The 19009-nt window shown below is 41.6% G+C and overlaps 2 protein-coding genes across 4 annotated transcripts; both read right to left on the minus strand.

Moving 5' to 3' along the window:
- Positions 1–3608: 3608 nt before the first annotated feature.
- mlec (malectin) lies at positions 3609–8016 on the minus strand. Of its 2 annotated transcripts, none has more exons than XM_080039940.1 (6): positions 7899–8016; positions 7013–7233; positions 6342–6520; positions 5928–6104; positions 4133–4190; positions 3609–3910 (listed from the first exon to the last, which is right to left on the minus strand). In XM_080039940.1, exons 2-6 carry the CDS (start codon positions 7212–7214, stop codon positions 3663–3665), a joined length of 864 nt encoding a protein of 287 aa, XP_079896066.1. In that variant the 5' UTR covers positions 7215–7233; positions 7899–8016; the 3' UTR covers positions 3609–3662. The 2 variants fall into 2 exon arrangements, with proteins under 2 accessions (XP_079896066.1, XP_079896065.1); XM_080039939.1 differs by lacking the exon at positions 7899–8016 and adding an exon at positions 7660–7816.
- A 2683-nt stretch (positions 8017–10699) lies between these two features.
- On the minus strand, positions 10700–17998 carry cabp1a (calcium binding protein 1a; the record flags this gene model as incomplete). Of its 2 annotated transcripts, XM_080046373.1 has the most annotated exons (8): positions 10700–10725; positions 10827–10899; positions 11008–11082; positions 11188–11297; positions 11403–11546; positions 11766–11796; positions 13649–13834; positions 14769–14909. In XM_080046373.1, the coding sequence occupies 8 exons, from the start codon at positions 14907–14909 to the stop codon at positions 10700–10702; spliced, it is 786 nt and encodes a 261-aa protein (XP_079902499.1). The 2 variants fall into 2 exon arrangements, with proteins under 2 accessions (XP_079902499.1, XP_079902498.1); XM_080046372.1 differs by lacking the exons at positions 13649–13834; positions 14769–14909 and adding an exon at positions 17186–17998.
- Between the last annotated feature and the right edge of the window lie 1011 nt (positions 17999–19009).

Here is a 19009-nt window from a genome sequence, read left to right on the forward strand (position 1 = left end):
TCTTCTCTTGGATATTCTGGTCCCTTTTGAGATACGCGGTTCTATTTAAAGAAGTTTTCACAGTTGGTGGGAAATGGTAGAAAAGAACAACACCTGGACAAGCAAAGGGCCTGTACATGTGCTGTGACCCCGCTGAAATAGTCAGGATGTGTTCTTACACTTATCATAGTGGCTCTGTAAGTTTTAATTCTCCAAAACACTTTGAATGCTGCAGAATCACAGACTTGTGATATACCTAATCAAATTTGACACACGACTGTTAATACTCCTGAGGAAAATCAGTAATAAGCTGGAAGCAGCCATCTCAAAATTAATTTACATTAATTACAGGGCGATTGAAATGACTCCTTTGGGATGAAGATTGGTCGTCATGGCAGGGGGCTAATCAGTAGTCCCAAAACGCTGATGACAAGATGTGACTTGTTTGTTTCCCTGGTTTATTCACTGCTTTACCAGACCAGAAAAGAAAATAAGAAATTAACCTTTAATTTCACGTTGGGACACCATATTTAAGAATTAAGATGAGGTGACGGCAATTCTTTGGTTCTTATGTGAAAGTAGAAGGTAAACAGAGCAGATCTTTATTCCAGTTCACTAGGTTGTGTGATAGCGACAATAGCAAGTCTGAAAAAGGCTGGTGAGACTTTTCACACATTTATCTTAAATACCTTCTGTTGGTTTTTGAATTGCTTTGCTTTTAGAAAAGTTGAGGTTGATGTGCTTTATTAGGGATTATATTATATAAATTCTAACTCGGGACAAGTGGGCTGTTTGTGTAGAATGAAAATCTAGCCATGGAAAGTGTGTAACAAAAGGGAGAGAAAAAAAGGCTAATTTGATATAGCCAACAAAAGAGCAACCTCAAGGCGAATGATGGTAAAGCACAATGTATTCATTAATTCAAGGCAACAAAGACAAACACACAAAAAAATGACATGATTTTAAAATACAGGAGGCAGTGCAAAATGTCACACCAATAAAATATCACGTTTGAAAAACTCAAAACAAAAAAAACAGATCCTGAGGAAAAAAATTCAAACATACAAATCCAAGCGTAATTATAAAATATCTCCAGATCAGCCCCACTCTGATTTAAATTACATATAAGAGAATGGAAGAGCCCACATTTCCAGATATCATCTCATTTATTTTACTTTTCTGACAGTCAGTTCATCCGGCCGCCAGTTATATTTTCAGTTTATTTATTTTTTTAATACTCTGTACCAACAACCGCTCCACCCCAGAAGAAAGGCCACAAAGTCTTCCTCAGGAGAAATAAAAAAGAACCCTTACACCTCAGCTGCAACACAAAAGTGAGGACAACAAAATGGCTGTCACACGATAAAAAGTGTGATCTTGTACCTTATATACACACGCAACTGTGTAGACTAGCAGAGGAACAGAACACGGTGACTTTGGTGCTGCAATTGAATGAACTTTTTGCATCTTTTCAAAGGGAGAAAAAAAAAGGTGCTTATACGTCTTAGGGGTTGAGTTTACAGCTTTAGAAAAAAACTAATTAAGAAGAGGAACAAAATCAACTGACCGAATATTTTCTGGCACTAGCTTCTCGTCCACCATTAAGTAGTGAGGAATGCTCCACAACACCTGAATTATTAACCGTTTTTTCCCCAAGTACTGCATATGGCTATAGCAGTACTGGTGGGGAGGGGTCAGGGGGACATTTAAGACGCATTAGTGAAACAGGCAAAGTTACAAACTCGTCCTTGGAGTAGAGCTAAGCACTTAAGGGAGGTAACTAGATACAAATACAGGAAGGTTCACCACACAACTCTGTGTGAAATGAAGAACAACGACAGCCCAGAAAGCAAAAAAAAAAAGCACAGCATTGTCCAAAAGTCAAAGTGGGTGATAATGTGACCATGTTGAAAAAATAAAAAGGCTCAATGATAAACTTAAGTCCCAAGGTTGCTCAATCAATTCAGGAACCAGAACAGAACAGGTAGTAGCTTAATTGAACTGAAACTTCACGATAATTCAACAAAAGTCCACATCAAAAAATTTAAGACAACAGATTTGAACAGGCAGAGTAAAGAATGTGGAAAATGTTAATTTTTAACGTCCAGTAAACATTGGATTTTCCACGTACACTGACGTTGTGCTTTCTCATCTCTTAACTGCAGTTGGATGAACATTTGGTACACAAAGAGCAACTAGGGGGATTTACTAAACAAGTGCAATGACTGGCACAGGTTGTGACTATTTATTATATTAATAGAGCCGCGGGAGCCAGAAATCTCACTTTCAAATAACACAGAGGACTTAAGTGCATGGCCCATCAGAGTGCACACAGCATTGTTTGAATTCAAAAACACACATTTATATATAAAAAAAAATAATCTTAGGATGGAACAGCCACTGACTGAAAAGTGGCAAACGCTTTTCATCCATGTCAATTCACTATGCAGCTGTGATGAGCGAGGGTACTTTGTCCAAATACACCCCATTTCAACGTCTTGCCCCCAAAATGTTATTTTTTAAACTATTGTTAAAAATCAAACAGGCCACAAAGTTTTCTTTTTAGCAAAAAAAAAAAAAAGACATTCTTTGGTGAAAAAAAGGCAGGCATGCAAAATGAATGAATAGAAAAAGGCAAAGATCACAATAATACAGTGACGTTAAGATCTTAACTCACTTGGGCATTTCACAGCATAAACTTTGCCTCTCACTAAATGCAATCACTTGTGTGGTCGCTTACTGAAAGAAACGGTTAAAGGCTCGACACTGTCCCGTTGTAATGTGGGAATTTCTAAAACAAATGGTGGACCAATGCCGAAGCATTACCATAAAATAGATTTGCGAAACCCAACCTGTATTTATGTAAAGGCCGACTTAGACAGCAAATAATCCCTCCAGCTACAGAGTATGTTCAACATTCTTTTCTTCCTTCTTTCCACAATTTATGGCAAGTAGATGATGGCACGTCAACAAAGGACTAAATATATCCGAGTGGAAAGTTGTAAAAATGCAACTGAAGTTGAGAAAGATGCTAGCCTCTCAAATAGCAACTGTATTTTCAACTAACCCTTTGACTCATAGTTTCTATTCTACTAAACCAATTTCGGAGCAGCACCAATTCCAATTTGAAGGTAACATGTCTGATGCTGAGCCGGAGTGTTAAACAGAGTGTGCTCATTTTGCTACACCCAGTACAAAACTTTTGAGTTTATAAAACGGGCCCAGATCAATCGCTCCTGAGCATCCCTTAGCTGCTGAAATGTGGTTACAAACCGTGACTGACTGGCGACTGTAATTCCTGCCCAATCTCTTGAGTTGAAATGCCTAACATTGTTCAAAAAGGGTCAGCAGAGGTGGATGCGAAAAAACACATTCACAAAGAAGCACGCTTCATACACTTCCTACACCTCGTTCGATCTTCCTTTCAACCGTAGAATTTGACAGCAGTGTTTGCGTCATCTGTCAGTGGCTTTTAAGAAAAGTTATTATTGTCTGTTTTTGTCCTCCGTCGTTATGATTTTCTCTCCGAGCTCTGTCCTGTGTGTCTGCTTTTACCTGTGCTGCTGTTTGTCACTTTGAACCCCTCTCCCCCCTTCCCTCCCCTCCCCTCTCCCTCTCTCTCTCTCTCCATAGTCTCATGTCCGTCTGCTCTGCCGGACGTCTCCTAGCTGGCTGCTAGTGGCTCACAGCCGACAGAGGCAGAACAGTGTGGGGATGAAGACCCCAAACGCCACCAGGATGGGGAACATTAGGCTGCTGTTGTCGGCTGCGTATGGGTTGGGTGTCCGCGGGCCTGACTGGACCCTGGATTTGACACCTACTGGCAGCTTTTTCTTCCCACCTTCCTCGCCTCCCTCGCTGTCCTCCTCCTCTTCCTCCGGCTCTTCCTCCAGCTTCTCCAAGCCGGGATGAGGCTGGAGCTTTGGCACGTCTGTCAAGTGAAAAGGCGTAAGGGAGGATGGCCGAGGTCAGTCCAGATCACACGGAATGAAATTGGTTCAAGGATACTTTGATGTATTAAAGTTGTTTTGTAACACTATTTTGACTAAATCTGCAGCTGATGTATGGTATTGCCTACACATGGTTGAGCAAAATGCTAGTAAAACGTTTTATGCCAACTACTAAAGGATATGTTTGCTGTCTCAGGACTCACCTTCTAATGTCCCCTTCATTACATAGAGAGCGCAGACCTTTGGGTTGTCGTAATAACCCTGAAACACAGAACAAATCAGTTAAAGAGCACAGACACATTTTCTAAAAGGTAAGCAAAGGAAAATGTATAAACCTTGTTTTTAAGTAAATTCCCTTTACAGTATCTTAGTGTGATGCTCAGTCATTAAAAATACCTTCCTTTTTTGTTTTGATTCTATATTTATCACACAGTGAAAAAAGATGATGGATTTCAACGGGACAAGTAGAGAGTGCAAAAACACTTGTGCTTAGAAGATTAGCTCATTACATTGTTAGAATAGTTTTAACATTTGCAAATAGAAGGAACAGTACGTCCCACTTGGATCTTCCTAAAGAGAGAAAAAGAAAAAAAAAAGAGGTCACTGCAGAGAAACATATTAAGGTAAGTTTGCCACCCTACAAATTCAACCTACAGCCACGTTCTACAAACCCACTGGCAAAATCTCTCCTTTGTTAGAACCCGGAAAATAAGGTGAACACGTAACAGTCAACTCCTATGGCCTCAAGCACATGGGATGGTGCAATTATGCAAATAAGTATTTGTCAAACAAATGTTATCAAAATAATTGTTACTGAAAGTATTTATAATGGCAATTACAACACATCTTAGTTTTTATCAAGGACTCCTAATATAGTCATAAGCATTTTTGTCAAGTTTGGAAACAGGAGATTCAATTAAACATAAACTGTTACAAAGTCATCCACCATTTCTGACATGCATCCCCTTATTTGCCCATCAGTCCATAAAAAGTCTGTCCAATAATAACAGAAGTACAGTATCAAATGGTGCCGTATTGATTTCAGGGAGGACAAAGGAGGAAATGTAATACACATAAGGTTATAGGGAGTGTTTAAAAAGCAGAACGTTGATGTCGGATAATGTGAAGGAAGAGAATAACCTCATCACAAAAATAGCAACAGATAAGAGGCCATTGGTTTTAAGTGACAGATTCATAGCCCCTTAGAGCTTATTTAGAGATACTGACTCCACATAGTTATTCAACCTTAACAACCAACTAGTGTGTCAACAACAACATATTCTGATAATATCTTTGTTCTTTCAATCATATCTATTAGAAATGGAAGATGGGGTTAATATGGGATACATTGAAATCAAATTCCCAGAAAGTAGAAGCTTGGTGACAAGTTGTGAGGTAAATGTGAATAGCTGCACTACAAAGCAAGTAAATATGATAAAGGCCAAGCAGATGTGGGACTGTTGTCTGTAGTTTATTTGGCCCACACACTCCCAACTGGCAGTGAGTCCATTATGTAAATGTGCTGTTAATATTACATTTCCGCCTTGTGTTTGAGTGTCTTCGCTATACAAATGATGGTGATTTACCACAGCTCAAGCCTGAAAGAAATGCCGTCATATTTCAAAGGAACCTCTCTCATAATTTTGGGAAAATGTTATTATTTACAACAAATTGACCTCCATATATAATTTTTTTTTTTTGATAACACAAAAACAAAAAAATACAACTCAAAATTGCACCCATTCCTCTCTTTTGAAATACAGTGCATCTTTAATTGCGACTCACGGGGTACCTGTAGGCTGACATAACCCGAAAATCCACCAAAGGACAATCCCCCTGTAAATTCTATTGCAATACTATAGTATTTCCTGTTGAACAGGATCAACCAATCAGGGAAGACACTGACAGTGCAGTGAACACATTTAAAAGTGTCCTGGTAAAAACGTTCGCACTCCCCTCTGACAAAATGACTCGGGTAATTCCAATATAAAAGCTCACCTTTACAAACTCCACAGTGAGCTTGCCGTTGAAAGTAGACACCTCTGTTTGCACGCTCAGCTTGCCACGTCTAATAGAGAAGGCGACTATCTCGTCATGAGCAGTGCTGTGACCCACTCGATCAAAGATGTCCAGGTCCTTCACCACCACATGGCCGTTTAGACGGACGTCAAACACCTAGAAAAACATGTTCTCGAATGAGTAATAATTAATAGCGCACACACACACACACACACACACACACACACACACACACACACACACACACACACACACACACACACACACACACACACACACACACACACACACACACACACACACACACACACACACACACACACACACACACACACACACACACACACACACACACACACACACACACACTAACGGTTTAACTAATTGCCATACCTTTTGCTGTGACTGGGCGAAGTAAACTTCTGCATACTTCATAACTAGTATATAGTCTCCTTCTTCCCGAATGGGAACTTCATATCCAAAAGTGTCCTCATTGTAGCGCTCTGTCTGATACAGAACCTGGTCGTCTGGATTGGAGCGCAGTATAGGCAGACGCAACCCATAATCAGATGCTACAAAACAGAAAGAGGTTCAGTCAGTGTGCACTTTGCTCACGAGACCATATTAAGAGTTTCATTACTGCAAAAATGATCATGTTTGAATCAAGCAAAGCTCCACATTGCGCCATACCTGACCTTTTACTGCACTCAATGAAATACACTGCCCTTCTGTCTGAAATGGTAAGTTACCACACTGTGCTCCCTCCAATTTGCAATTGCAGTAACTCTGCCTCTTAGCTGGAGCCAAGAATGGCTGTGTACAGCGAGTCAATCTGATCATATCATACCTGCTTCCTCTACATGTGAGGGGGGCGGAGCTCTGGTCCTCTATGCTGACTAGTCATTAGTCTGTGGTTACTTGCGGAAGCCAGAGCTTGCAGAGGTTTTGCTGGAAATGTGTGTTACTATGCTTCTACCTTCAGAGTCACTATCTGCAACACCTTACAGGTGAAGCTCAACAAGACTCACAGGTGCAGTTAAAATCTGTTTGTGACATCGACTCACCTTTGCCTAGCTTCCCTTCCAATGGGTCCTTTTTGAAGTGAATACCGTGCACGTCCACATGCGATTCACCCCCGGCGTTTACAGCCCAGATAACCCGTTCGGCGAGGCTCGGGCCCCCGCCATCCGACCAACACTGCTCTGCCAGCAGCGACAGCACCGCTGCGACCAGCCCGACTACGAGCCGCGCCGTGACCCGCTGCATTGCCACACACAGCCCGGTCCTGGACACACAGACAGACAGACAGAGTCAACACCCGCCTTCTTGAAGCACAGTCTCGGCTGATGTACAGAAGCAACCCTTTCACATGTAACATTAACCACATAAGGTTAGCTAGCGCAAGGAGCTAGCCAGCTTGGTGACATGCAACATGATATCTGTAAGCTAGCCAGTATGCTAACAGCACCAATACACCGGCAGTAGCAATTTGCACAAAAGCACATACTAAAAAAATGACAGTGAAATTATAAACAAGTGCCATAGTTCAGCGTTAATACATCCATGACAAGGCAAACACTAAAATATGACACTTAAATACGTGAAATAAGCAGCGAGTAATGTTGGTCAGTTGGGCTAGCTAGCTAACCTACCTGTCTAACCAGAAATACTTGGTCTGATAGAGCTAACGTTGAGGCAAAATATTTCTTACCTCTCCCTTCCACAAATATCTCCAACCCCTCCTCTGCCAATTTGTAATCTTATCTCCGCGGATACAGTGTCACCAAGTGCCTAAACACTGTAAGATAACTTTACTGATGCAGATATTCTCCCTCGCTGGTGGCCACAGCCTGCTGCACTGACTTTCATTCAATGTGTGCACCCACTCTAACATTTGCTCTGAGCTCCATCCGCTGCCAGTGTGCAGGGGGCGGAACAGTGCTGCCTAACCTTAGATTTCCCGTCCAATGACTGACAGACACTCGGTCAAATCACATCCTTCTGCTGCGGTTTCCTGAACAGCATTTCATTTCACTTTTCCTGCTCTTACTTTTTTTTTACAACATCGAAAAATGACTAGAATAGCATAAGCCCACCTTAAGTTATTAGGCCTACTAATAAGGGCAGTTTATAAACATATTCTGACCTTGACTGACAGAAAGGGACAGTCTGAAAACCTGTATCTTTATTCCACGTCAAGTGATGTTCTTGAGTGTGGTATGCCCCGAGTTCAGCCTCACAGGCAGCGGTCCGGGTGTGTGCCATCATGGACCTATTATAAGGTTTGTGAATAGACCCCCTCACTTAGACAGCATGCTAGACCTTGGGCAAGTCATCTAAAATTAGGGTTACTAATTAAATTGTGGAGTTTGTTCAGTTTCAAGTTAAGCACAAAGGTTAACATGTCTGAATAACTTTCTGAACTTCAAGAAAACTACCCATGTATAAAAAAAAAAACGGGCAGGACTTAACAGTGTTAATTGATGTACAATTAACTTCCATTACTTATGGTTGCCCTATGTTTTGATAAAGTAGCCTTTCCAGCAGGCTATAATCATAAATCACAAAACCGGTATGATCATTTCAATTTGTAATAGGCCTAACTAGGGTCCTGTCAGTTGCCTCTTCTACTCACACTACAAACTAAAGGTAGCCTATTACATCCTATTATATTTCATAAGTTATTTGCCTACTCAAGGGACTTGAATTATTATACTTTTTTTTTAAATAAAAACTGATCTATAGACTATTAATAGCATTAGGCCTATTACACGTGTTCTTTAAGAAATCGTTACCACCCCTTCCTTTCACGATGGTATGGTCCGAGTCTTATCCAATCAGGGGAGTCCAACGCAGCGCGCTCTCGGTGCGCTCGAGAGTGGGACAGAAAGGAATGAATGAAGATAGTTGCTATGGCAACAGCAATACGTATGACAGGTGTTTGCTTTTTTATTTTATATAGGCTATTATTTTACCTAACACTGAACTAGGCTATAGGCTACTTGATCATTAAAGCAAACAAACAGCCTTTTATAAATACAGCTTGAGCTGTAGATTTGCAATAGGCCACATTTAGTCCTTCAAATAGGGTTACAAAATCCTACAAATTCATAGGCCTACTGTTTTGTAGGCTACAATCTATAGGCTAAAGCAGCCTACTCTGTTCAATCATATGTGCAAACATTTGTTGCTGTCAGCTTGTTGCTGCTGCTTTCAACAATGTTTCTCCAAGTGGCCCAGAGGCAGTAGTAAAACATTGCACTTTCATGTGGGTGTTGTTTAGCCTGCAACAATCTCCTCTTCTTTCGAGGGCTTTGAAACCATTTTCTTCAATATTGTGGGCAACATTTATTGTGGTCTAACAGCGAGAAATATCTGTGTTCAAACCTGGGCCCTTTTGTGTCGATTTCGCATGTTCTCCCTGTGCCTGCATGCATGGGTTTATTGGTGACCTCAAAAAATGATGTGAATGTGAGCGTAAATGGTTGCCTGTCTCTGTGTGCAGTGTTGCCCGCCTTTTTCCCAGTGTGGCTTAAGCCCCCTGTGACCCTGCAGGGATAAGTAAAAGCCAATGCATGAATTTACATCTAGCAACATCACCACAGAAGTTTCAAATGTAAACACCTTTAATTTTCTACAGTTATCTTGGCGAAATATTTTGTTTACTCTCTTGGACAAAAATGCAAATGTGCATACTGAATTGATTACATTTCTCTCTTTGGCATGCATAAAAATCGCTTCGACAACATTGATGTGTGGAACATTACCACAACTACAATCATATTGACATGACACACAGTACAGGTACAACATAATCACATCTACTGTTAATACACTTGACATAGCCTATGTCATTCCTACTGTGTGATCTCAGACAGGGCAATTAAAACAAACAAACAAACAAACAAACAAACAAACAAACAAACAAACAAACACACATGACATGTTCCCAGTTCTAGGTTGAACACTCGGAACACACTTGGAACTCCAATTTGTCACCATTTACACTACACACATACATTACACAAATAGTGTTTCCACTGCCCGGAATCTAAGACAATAGCAGATAACACATACAATGTATTTCAGAGTTCTGTTTCTCATAAATATCAGAGATCTGCTTCTTTGTTGCACATATTTGTTGGACAGTGATGCCCTTATAAGACTGGACTGGCACAGTGAAATATCACAGATGGTCACACAGTTACAATACAGGTGTTATATTGCCACATGGGTTCCTGGGTGGAGCACCAATGTCACACAAAGGACGCACAATTTCTAAGATAACTCATATACTGTGTGAAAACGTACCGAAATGTTCAACAGTGCACTGATCTTTCACATCTTCTCTACGGATGTTCACTCTCTCATCCTGACTTAGTTGTACATCAAAGGCGACAACATGCAGGACACTTAACGTTTTACCACATTGAGGTTGAGACAAAACACCAGCAATCTATCCACACACTCCGGGAGTTATTTTAGTGTGAGAGTTAAAGTGCAAACAATAAAAGTTGGACATTCATCAGCTATGGCTACAGAAAATTCTGCCTCGGTTGAACTGGAGACTTTTCAGGAAGAACACTTATTGACTGAAAGTGTGAGGTCACTCCTCCTCGCTCTATAACATTCACGGAGTTTTAATTCCAGTGTCATTCAGATTGGGGTGTCTCAGAGATCGTAGCATGTCCTCGTCATACTCGGTCAAGTATGGACACAGCTTCACATTCAGGACCGATCATTTTATGATCTTAGCGAGACATCATTCGTACAAACTCTGCGAAAAGAGAGGAGGAGAATGACTCAATGCAGAAGTTGCTCTAAACTCCACAGTAGAGGCCTACCTGAAATCAGAAGTTTGTCAAAGGGTTACTTTACCTTCAAAGTCAACTAGCCCGTCACCGTTCAAGTCAACTTCCCTCAGAATATCTTCTACCTCCTTTAGACCCACCTGGAAAAAAAAATTTGCCTGATAGTAAATGGACTACTATACATTCATTCAAGAATAGTTGAGATATTCTCTGTTATATAGGCTATGAGATAAAAAAAAAAAACTCACTTGATGTCCCAGCAACTTCCTCATTGCATCTCTGAGCTCGGATACGCTTATGGCACCATCTCCATTAGTGTCAAACTGCAAACAGAAAGCAGAACAACATTAAAACTGCACAATTAAATTGTAAATCTCACAACATGACCAGAGCTACAGAACCCAATGATTCGATCCAGAGACTCTTACCTCTCTAAAGGCGTCTTTTAACTCTTTTATCCCAATCATGTCTGCAGTTTCGGCGAGCAGTTTTGGGCCCATCAACTCTACAAAATCCTCAAAATCAACATGACCTCCTACTTTGGAAAAAAGAGATTTTTGCACAGTTTAAAACCACAATATGCATTTTTATTATTATTGTTTTTTGCTCAACATATAAATACATAAGACAGTTGAGTACTTACAGTTCATGTTAATCTGTTGGCTCAGCTCAATCAGCTCCATTTCAGTTGGCATGTATCCCATGGTTCGCATACAGTTTCCAAGGTCCTTACAGCTGATGAAACCGTCCTTGTCCTTATCAAACTCTTTGAAAGCATCCCGCAACTCTGTTGTGCAAGAAAAGAAGTATAATTGGTAACTTAATTTAATTTAGTTTCACATCCATGTCTTTAAAAAAATATATACATTTTGGCAGCACTAAAAACGTTGTTCTTTTCATCTTATCATTATATGGTTGTTCTTTAAAGTATAGCCTACCATGACAACACTGTGGTGTTTGATCATTATGAAAAAAAAAATTATACAGCAAAGAAGGAGAAACATACCATCCATTTCCTCTGGCCGCAGCTCTCTGTCCTACAAATAAATACAGTTCATTCATAGGTCAGTACATCACCCAATTCACAACACATGAACAAAGCAGTCAGGTTCACACATCATAACAAACACGTTCTTCTGTGTATGAGCTACATGTAAACATACCGCTGACAGCGCTGTGACTCGAATGATTCCCAAACCTTAATCGACCATCTTCTCCATTACAATCCTCAGCCTTGTTGTGATCCTCAACTTAAGGACACCTCACGCTAAAATATGTTAACACCGAAGCTATTCCACATCTTGATGACGAAGGCTCCACATATTAATAGGCTGATGATCGCTATGAAGCATGACCGGGAACCATAAACCTCAAGTTCGGGGAAGAATGTGAATGTTCCTATTTTTTTTCCAGCGCTTGCTTAGAATACAATGCAACCTTTAAAGGGCAGAGAGAGAGGCAGACATATCCCAGAACCATCAGGGGTTAACAGCAGGAGCAGTGAGAAGTCTAAACACAACAGCGAGTGTTGACGTCAGGCCCACAGAGCTGTCTAACCGGAACCACTGACATCATAAAACACAGGAGGCACATGAGCCCACGGGAAGCAAAGCCCGCCAAACCATCCATATTCATGCAGCATCTGCATTTGCCTGTGAGTCTGTCAATCCATAACTGTCAGTGCATCAACTATCATCACTTACACTGATGCCCCAGGCCTGATCAATTTACTCATATCACTCTGCCAAACCCCCCATCGCTAAAGTGAGACAATATAAGGCTGCTCACTTTCTTATGCAATCCACTTGCAATCACTGCGCTTGATTGTTCAGAAATCATACAATGGTGTAGACAAGGAGACATATGAGCGGTGGATTGTACTGGTGTGGCTATAACAGAGGAATAGGCAGCGGTTCTCAAATAAATACCTTGACATTCAGGAAAGCATGCTTATTCACTTTCTTACCCAGAGTTACATCAGAACATGGATACCAATATCATGTCTGCAAGGTGAATATGAAATTACAGCCTATATGCCCAGTTAGTTTAGCTTAGCACAAAGAGTGGACAAAAAGGAGGAACAGTATTAACAAGGCCTGGCAAACAAAATAGTCCAGCAATTAACATCCTCTAAACCACAACATGTTTTAGCACTTTGGTTTTTGTATGGAATAAACAAACAAAATGTCACCTGTTAACTAGGAAGCTTAGAAGGTGATGGTAGGCAGACTTTGTGACTTTGGACATGCACAGCATAGCTGATTTTCCCTGTTTCTAGTTTTGATGCAAAGCTAAACTAAGCTAAGTTTACCTTACCAAACCAGTTGTTGGCTGCAGCTATATATTTAACCGACAAACGTACGTAAAGCATAACTGATATCAATTGTCTCATCGAACTCATGGCAAGAACAAACATAAGAGTCTATCCCAAAATGTCAAAAATATTTTTTTAAGATTGTTGTTCTTTCACTATACAACATACAGATTAACCAATCTATGAGAGGCAGCCGGTGGGGACAAAACAAAGGTGCATCTGCATGGGCGCAACTGTTTACAACTAAAAAGTTGAAGAATGCTCAACTAATGTAGATGAGAAGTGTATTTAGCTATTACTATTATCGATGCACCTAAAAACTCTTTAAGTGAATGGTGAGCTTCCAGGCTCAGCCATTTACCAAACCTGTGTGTTCCCTATGACAGCTGGCAAGTTACCAGTCAAAAGCAGCAGGAGAGGAAATGGTAAAATATTATGAAGGAAATAATTGAGACTGTCTCAACAACATAGCAGTGATAGTTGTTGCAGCAGATTGTTTGGTAATGATAATGATATAAATACAGACATATGTATATATTTATATAAACAATGGATGTTTGACAAGACTTACGTACAGCCTGCCTGCATGTGGCCATGCCTTTACTCAGGAAGACACAGGTTTGCCCCTGTATGTTGCTCACGAGAATGCAGTTTTCTGACACGGAAACAATGGACTCCTGATAAGGCCAGAGATACCCTGCCTGGCCAATCTCCTCACAGGACAGCACCCCTCTGAATCTCCTGTCAGCATCCTGGAGCGTCTTTCCAGAGGGGTGCAGAGACAAAGTTAGAGATCTGTAGCAGCTTTGGTGTACAATGGAATAAAGATACAAGTTGAGAGAATTATGAAAATAGGGTATCCATTAAATGCTTAGAAAGAACTGCACTTCTCTGTAAAAGTGTTGTGTGTTTCGCAACTGTGTATGGGCGAGGAACAATGTCAGAAACATCAAAACAAGACAGAAATGTAATTGCATTGATGAAACAGCCTGCTGCCAACTTTCCACTCATGGCTCATAACAGTTTACTTGCCGCGTTTTAGGGATTGGCACCTAACTCCTATACACTGTCACAGGGACAGTAAACATACTCTGAAGCAGCGAAAAAAACCTGAACTAAAGCACCAGCGAAAAGCCATATGTGTTGTGATCACAAAAAGACCTTATGCTCTTGAAACCACTAGGACATGATTTCTTCTGAGGCATTTAGCACCTTTAAGAAAAAAAAAATCCTGTTACACAGCAAGGTTCTGCCAAATACTGAAGCCAGTACTGTGACATGATAAACAAAGCGCATCATAGAGCCAACTACAAGCAGCACAGAATCAGTTTCAATTCATTAAGGAATTTCCATTGTGAAAGCCATCAACATTAAACAGTGTGTATGTGAGTAAAACCTAGTCTGCTATAATCGTGTCACATAGAGATTTTGAATGTTTCTATAAAGGCATGTCACACAAGAAACACTGTTTATGGATAATCATGAAAAAAAAGGTAAAAAACACTTCTAAAACTTGTGGCGATGATATCATCAGAGGCTTCGTCAAGATCCATGCAGGAGTTCCATTAAAAAGATGAAGCCCAAGTGCAAAAAAACTAGGCGAGATTCCGATAAAAATTTTAAATTTCAAATGCACTGCAAACAAAATCAAGATAGACTGGGAGTAATATTGCATAACACTGTAAAAAACCCTACCGTTTTCAGGGGCCAGTCTACGCAGTTTCCCATACCAAAGGAGAACAGAGGCACTAAAAAGGACCATGGGGACTTTCTCTCCGGTAAGTTTGCGGTCTCGATTTTGAGAGGTGCGCAAACTCTGGTTTCAGCAAGACCCATGAAGAAGGTGCTAACCTACAGCTGGTAGAAAAGAAGTAAACTGCACTATACTGCTCTATCTGGAGTAAATGAATGTAGCAACAGTAAGAGAGTGCCACTGACTGAGAGATGAGAGTGTGTAAGAGAAACTAAATCAGAGAGGGAAGTGGGCCAAGGAAGGTATCATGCCTATTAAAGGAAAAGAGGGGAGGGTCCACTGTCTGTGAGATATTTTACCCAACTGTCACACTGACCAGACTGTTATATCTATTCTGTGAACAAAACAAACATATGCAAATGCACTAAACACAGGGATCGACAAGAGTAATGGTAGAGGGATTGCCAGCTTTCCTGCAGGAAAACACAGTATTACTGCACTTGACGAATAACCTCTGCTTCAGGGTCCCACACACATATTGCAAAGTGTTTGCTATTTTCTAGAACACTGTGTGACGACCTATTTCCAGTCTTTGCTGTCCTCCTCACCTGCAATCTCTCAAGTGCAAGACTTATTTGCCAATTGGCAACACTGAGATTGCATTTGAATTTGCGTTATGCACGTGACATTTCTGCACACGCCATTGTTCTTCTTGCCTCACACCCCCACACGTCATCCTCTGCCCTCTGCAGGAAAAGACAAGGTCACTCTGACCAAGAGCCGCCACATGGCAACAAAGATAAGGAACCACTTAAAGACAATGACTGTGTAAAGAATGCACTTGCTGTATAGCCCATCTGTTACGGTGACATTTTATATGTGCATGACGCTGTATATCTGCTGAAAGAAGAATATTAAAAAATATAATTTCATGTTTCTCCTAAGATAATCTTTTTTTCTGCCTAAACAATTAGTTTACAGTTCCCTTCATGACAGGACTCAAGCAATTCTCATCCCCAGGGACCTGATCACCATCTGTTCACGTGTATTTAGAAACATTTCTTTCAGCTAGAGCTGTAAAAAATCCATATCAATCTGATTACATTTTTCAGACAAAATGCCAAAGGCAGTGCTTGTATCTCTCCAGCCATGTGTTACATTTCTGCCTGCAATCAAACTCCTCTCCATCTAGCTTTCTCATCAAAGACCCTTTACAGGTCACACTAATGTTTTTGCAGAGCTGCTCGCAGACTGACTCATGGGTTATTTGTAGAACAGGATTTCATACTATAAGTACCAGAATATTTAGTTTTCTCTTGAAGACACAATGGATGATCACCATCGCATATGTAAATCATCCCCCGATTAATGATCAGCAAACAACCCAAGCACCCTACATGGAAAAAACTAAACTCTGAAGTATACGCTACACTTCTGAGGAAGAGACTAGTAAAATGCCCCCAGTAAATAAAAAATTATCAGGAGTTGAGCGAGCAACGTGGAGCTGGGGATTTGCAATGTAAAACGGAAACTGGTCGTTTACACAGACTTTAGCTCATCGAGCTAAAGTTATGCAAGATCACATCCCTGGTAAGAACCCAAGCACATTTAGCTGAGTTTTTTTTTGTGTGCAAGTAGCTCAAACTAGACCTTCCATCACCCACCATCATAACAGGGATTTCCTTCAAATGAAACACGATGCAGGAACATGAATATATATTTATAGTTGTCTTTGACTAAAAATACATTAGCACATCAGAGATCTCCACCTCTCTGTGGCGGAACATTTCATCCGGCCTGGCACATCCACTTCAAGAAGAAAGGACTGCACTATTGAGAAGGTCTGTAGGAGGTAGAAATGGATTTTTACAAATTACATAAGACATGAATGGAGAGGAAGTTATTATTTCTATATAGCCTGCACAGAAACGACAGTGTTGCCAGACTGCATCGCAGAGCACATTATAGTATATTGATTGTAAACAGGACTTCCGTGGAGCTAGTGGCCACAGTTAACTGCATCATACACAGTATGTGTACAAATTTGTAGAACATTCCCAACAACTAAACAATATTTTCTGCAAAGAAAAGCCTATAAGTCAATTTAAGGTATTTCATATATTTGAAGCCTGCAGAGATATAATGCGGTGTCACCCATTCAAATTGGTTTGTAAAATCAAAAATATTTTGGCAAGCCTTCTATTAGTCCAACAACCCACAGCACAGGTGTATTTTAAGACATAAAATGGGATTTAGGTTTGGGGTGTCACAGCTTGTCAGTGGTCCAATATTTCCAGAAGCATGCACCTCACACACTCATCATATGCACATAACTAATTGAACTGTGGAAGTGATTTAATTCAGACAACAACAGCAACACACTTGATACAATAATTTCCATTATGTCAGAAGGCCTTACCTGCCCAAACAGTGAATTAATAATAGTGCGTAAATTGATATCGGATGCGGAGGAGGCAGCGCTGGACCTCCGGGAGCGGCGAGAGGACCTGCTGGACAGCGGGACATGTGAGCATGAGGATGGGGATGGACTGCTGCTGACCTGAGCGCCGCTTTTCTTTAAAGCCAAACGGGCCCCTTTGTGTTCCCTCGGCTCACAGAGAGGAGCCCTGTCGTCGTTGCTGTCCGACAGGGAGGGCACCCTGGGGACCGGGCGGGCGTGCGTGGCGTGGCAGCGGCGGGGGGGGTGCTCAGGTTCAGGCAGTGGTGGTCCTGATGCTGCCGCTGCTGCTCCCGGCGGTGGACGGTCATCGCGGGCGTGTTTCCTGCGGTGGTGGTGCCGGTGTGTGGGTTGTTTGGATGACCTGCAGCGCTCCCTCACACCTCGGCCCGCCTCGCCGTTTGTTGTCTCCGGCGGGTTGGGAACTTGGCTGCTGTGAGGCGCATGTGACTTACACTTGTCCCGAGAGATGGCTGCATTGTTTCTACTACTGCTGTCCGGGCTGCCGACGAGGGACGGATGGCACAGGGGTCTCCGCGCACTGATGTCGCACTCGGCCGACCAGAAAGACTCATCGGCTTGGCTGTTGTTGTGGAGCGCGGCGGGACGGTGGTGATGCTGATGCTGGTGCTGGTGCTGATGCTGATGCTGATGCTGACTTCTTCGGCTCTCTGCCGTGCGTTCCGGGTGCACCGTTGGTCTCCTCGCAGCCGCCGAAGAGGATGATTTCAGTAAGGAGGTCGTGGATTCAGATTTTGGCAAGGAGGAGCTCATTGCTGCGGATCTATAGTCTAGTTTGTGTCGGTGGTGGTGGGTTGATCATCCACATCGCACAAGGTTTACTCTCCATTGTAAACCCATATTAGCATAAATCAGAGCCCGTCTGTCCAGTCCGCGTTAAGTTCGGCTACATTTCCCCCATATGACTGATGTTGGTGCGGCAACGCGCGCAGACAACGGAACAGAGTTGCACACACGTCGCTGCAGAGCGCGTCACCTTTTCATTGATGTGAAAGCTTGTCTCATCTGGCAATGACGTGGGTGAGGAAGGTAGTAAGGATACCAGTCGGCAAACTTTTCCATGACATAGACAGATCAAATAGATAGCCTAAGGCATCACGGACCCCCTTATAGGCCTAAATGAAAAATTCCCCCATAAGCAACTGTTACAATCATTTGGCTACAGAACAGAGATGGTGGTCCAATATGCGAAATATGTAACAGACAGAAAATAAACCCCTTCTAGGTTTAGACAAAACATCCATAAAAATAGTGGAATATAGGCTAGGAAAAAAGTCTTCAGACACTACATTATGCTCTATGCATATTACTTTATCCAGGGCCAGATTGACCTGCTATTCGTCCACAGGGCAAGAATGACCCATTGAGCCCCCCCCCCCAAAACACACACACACACCTGTTCCCTTTTTTGCCCTGAGTCCCACAAACCAGCCGATAATTCTACATTGAAATGCTGCACTCATGCACCAAGTTTGCTGTATGTGAGTCAGATTGTGATTATTTGATCATACAGATTTGGCTATGCACCATGCAAGAATATATCGAAAGAAATATGAACGTAGGGGAATTTAGACTTTGGAACACTATAAGATAGGGCCTCACAAATGCAAGAACCACCTGAAGACCATAACATTTCAGTTATTTTTGGTTGGGCCTGCACACAGTAATCAGCAAAGTGATCAAATGATCTCACAAAGTATACCCTTATTACCACATTAATGGTCTGCAACCCCAGGGCAGTTGCTACTTTTTCACTGTTAAATT

The sequence above is a fragment of the Ammodytes marinus genome (assembly GCF_949987685.1).
Source record: "Ammodytes marinus genome assembly, chromosome: 2".
Taxonomy (NCBI): Eukaryota; Metazoa; Chordata; class Actinopteri; order Uranoscopiformes; family Ammodytidae; genus Ammodytes; species Ammodytes marinus.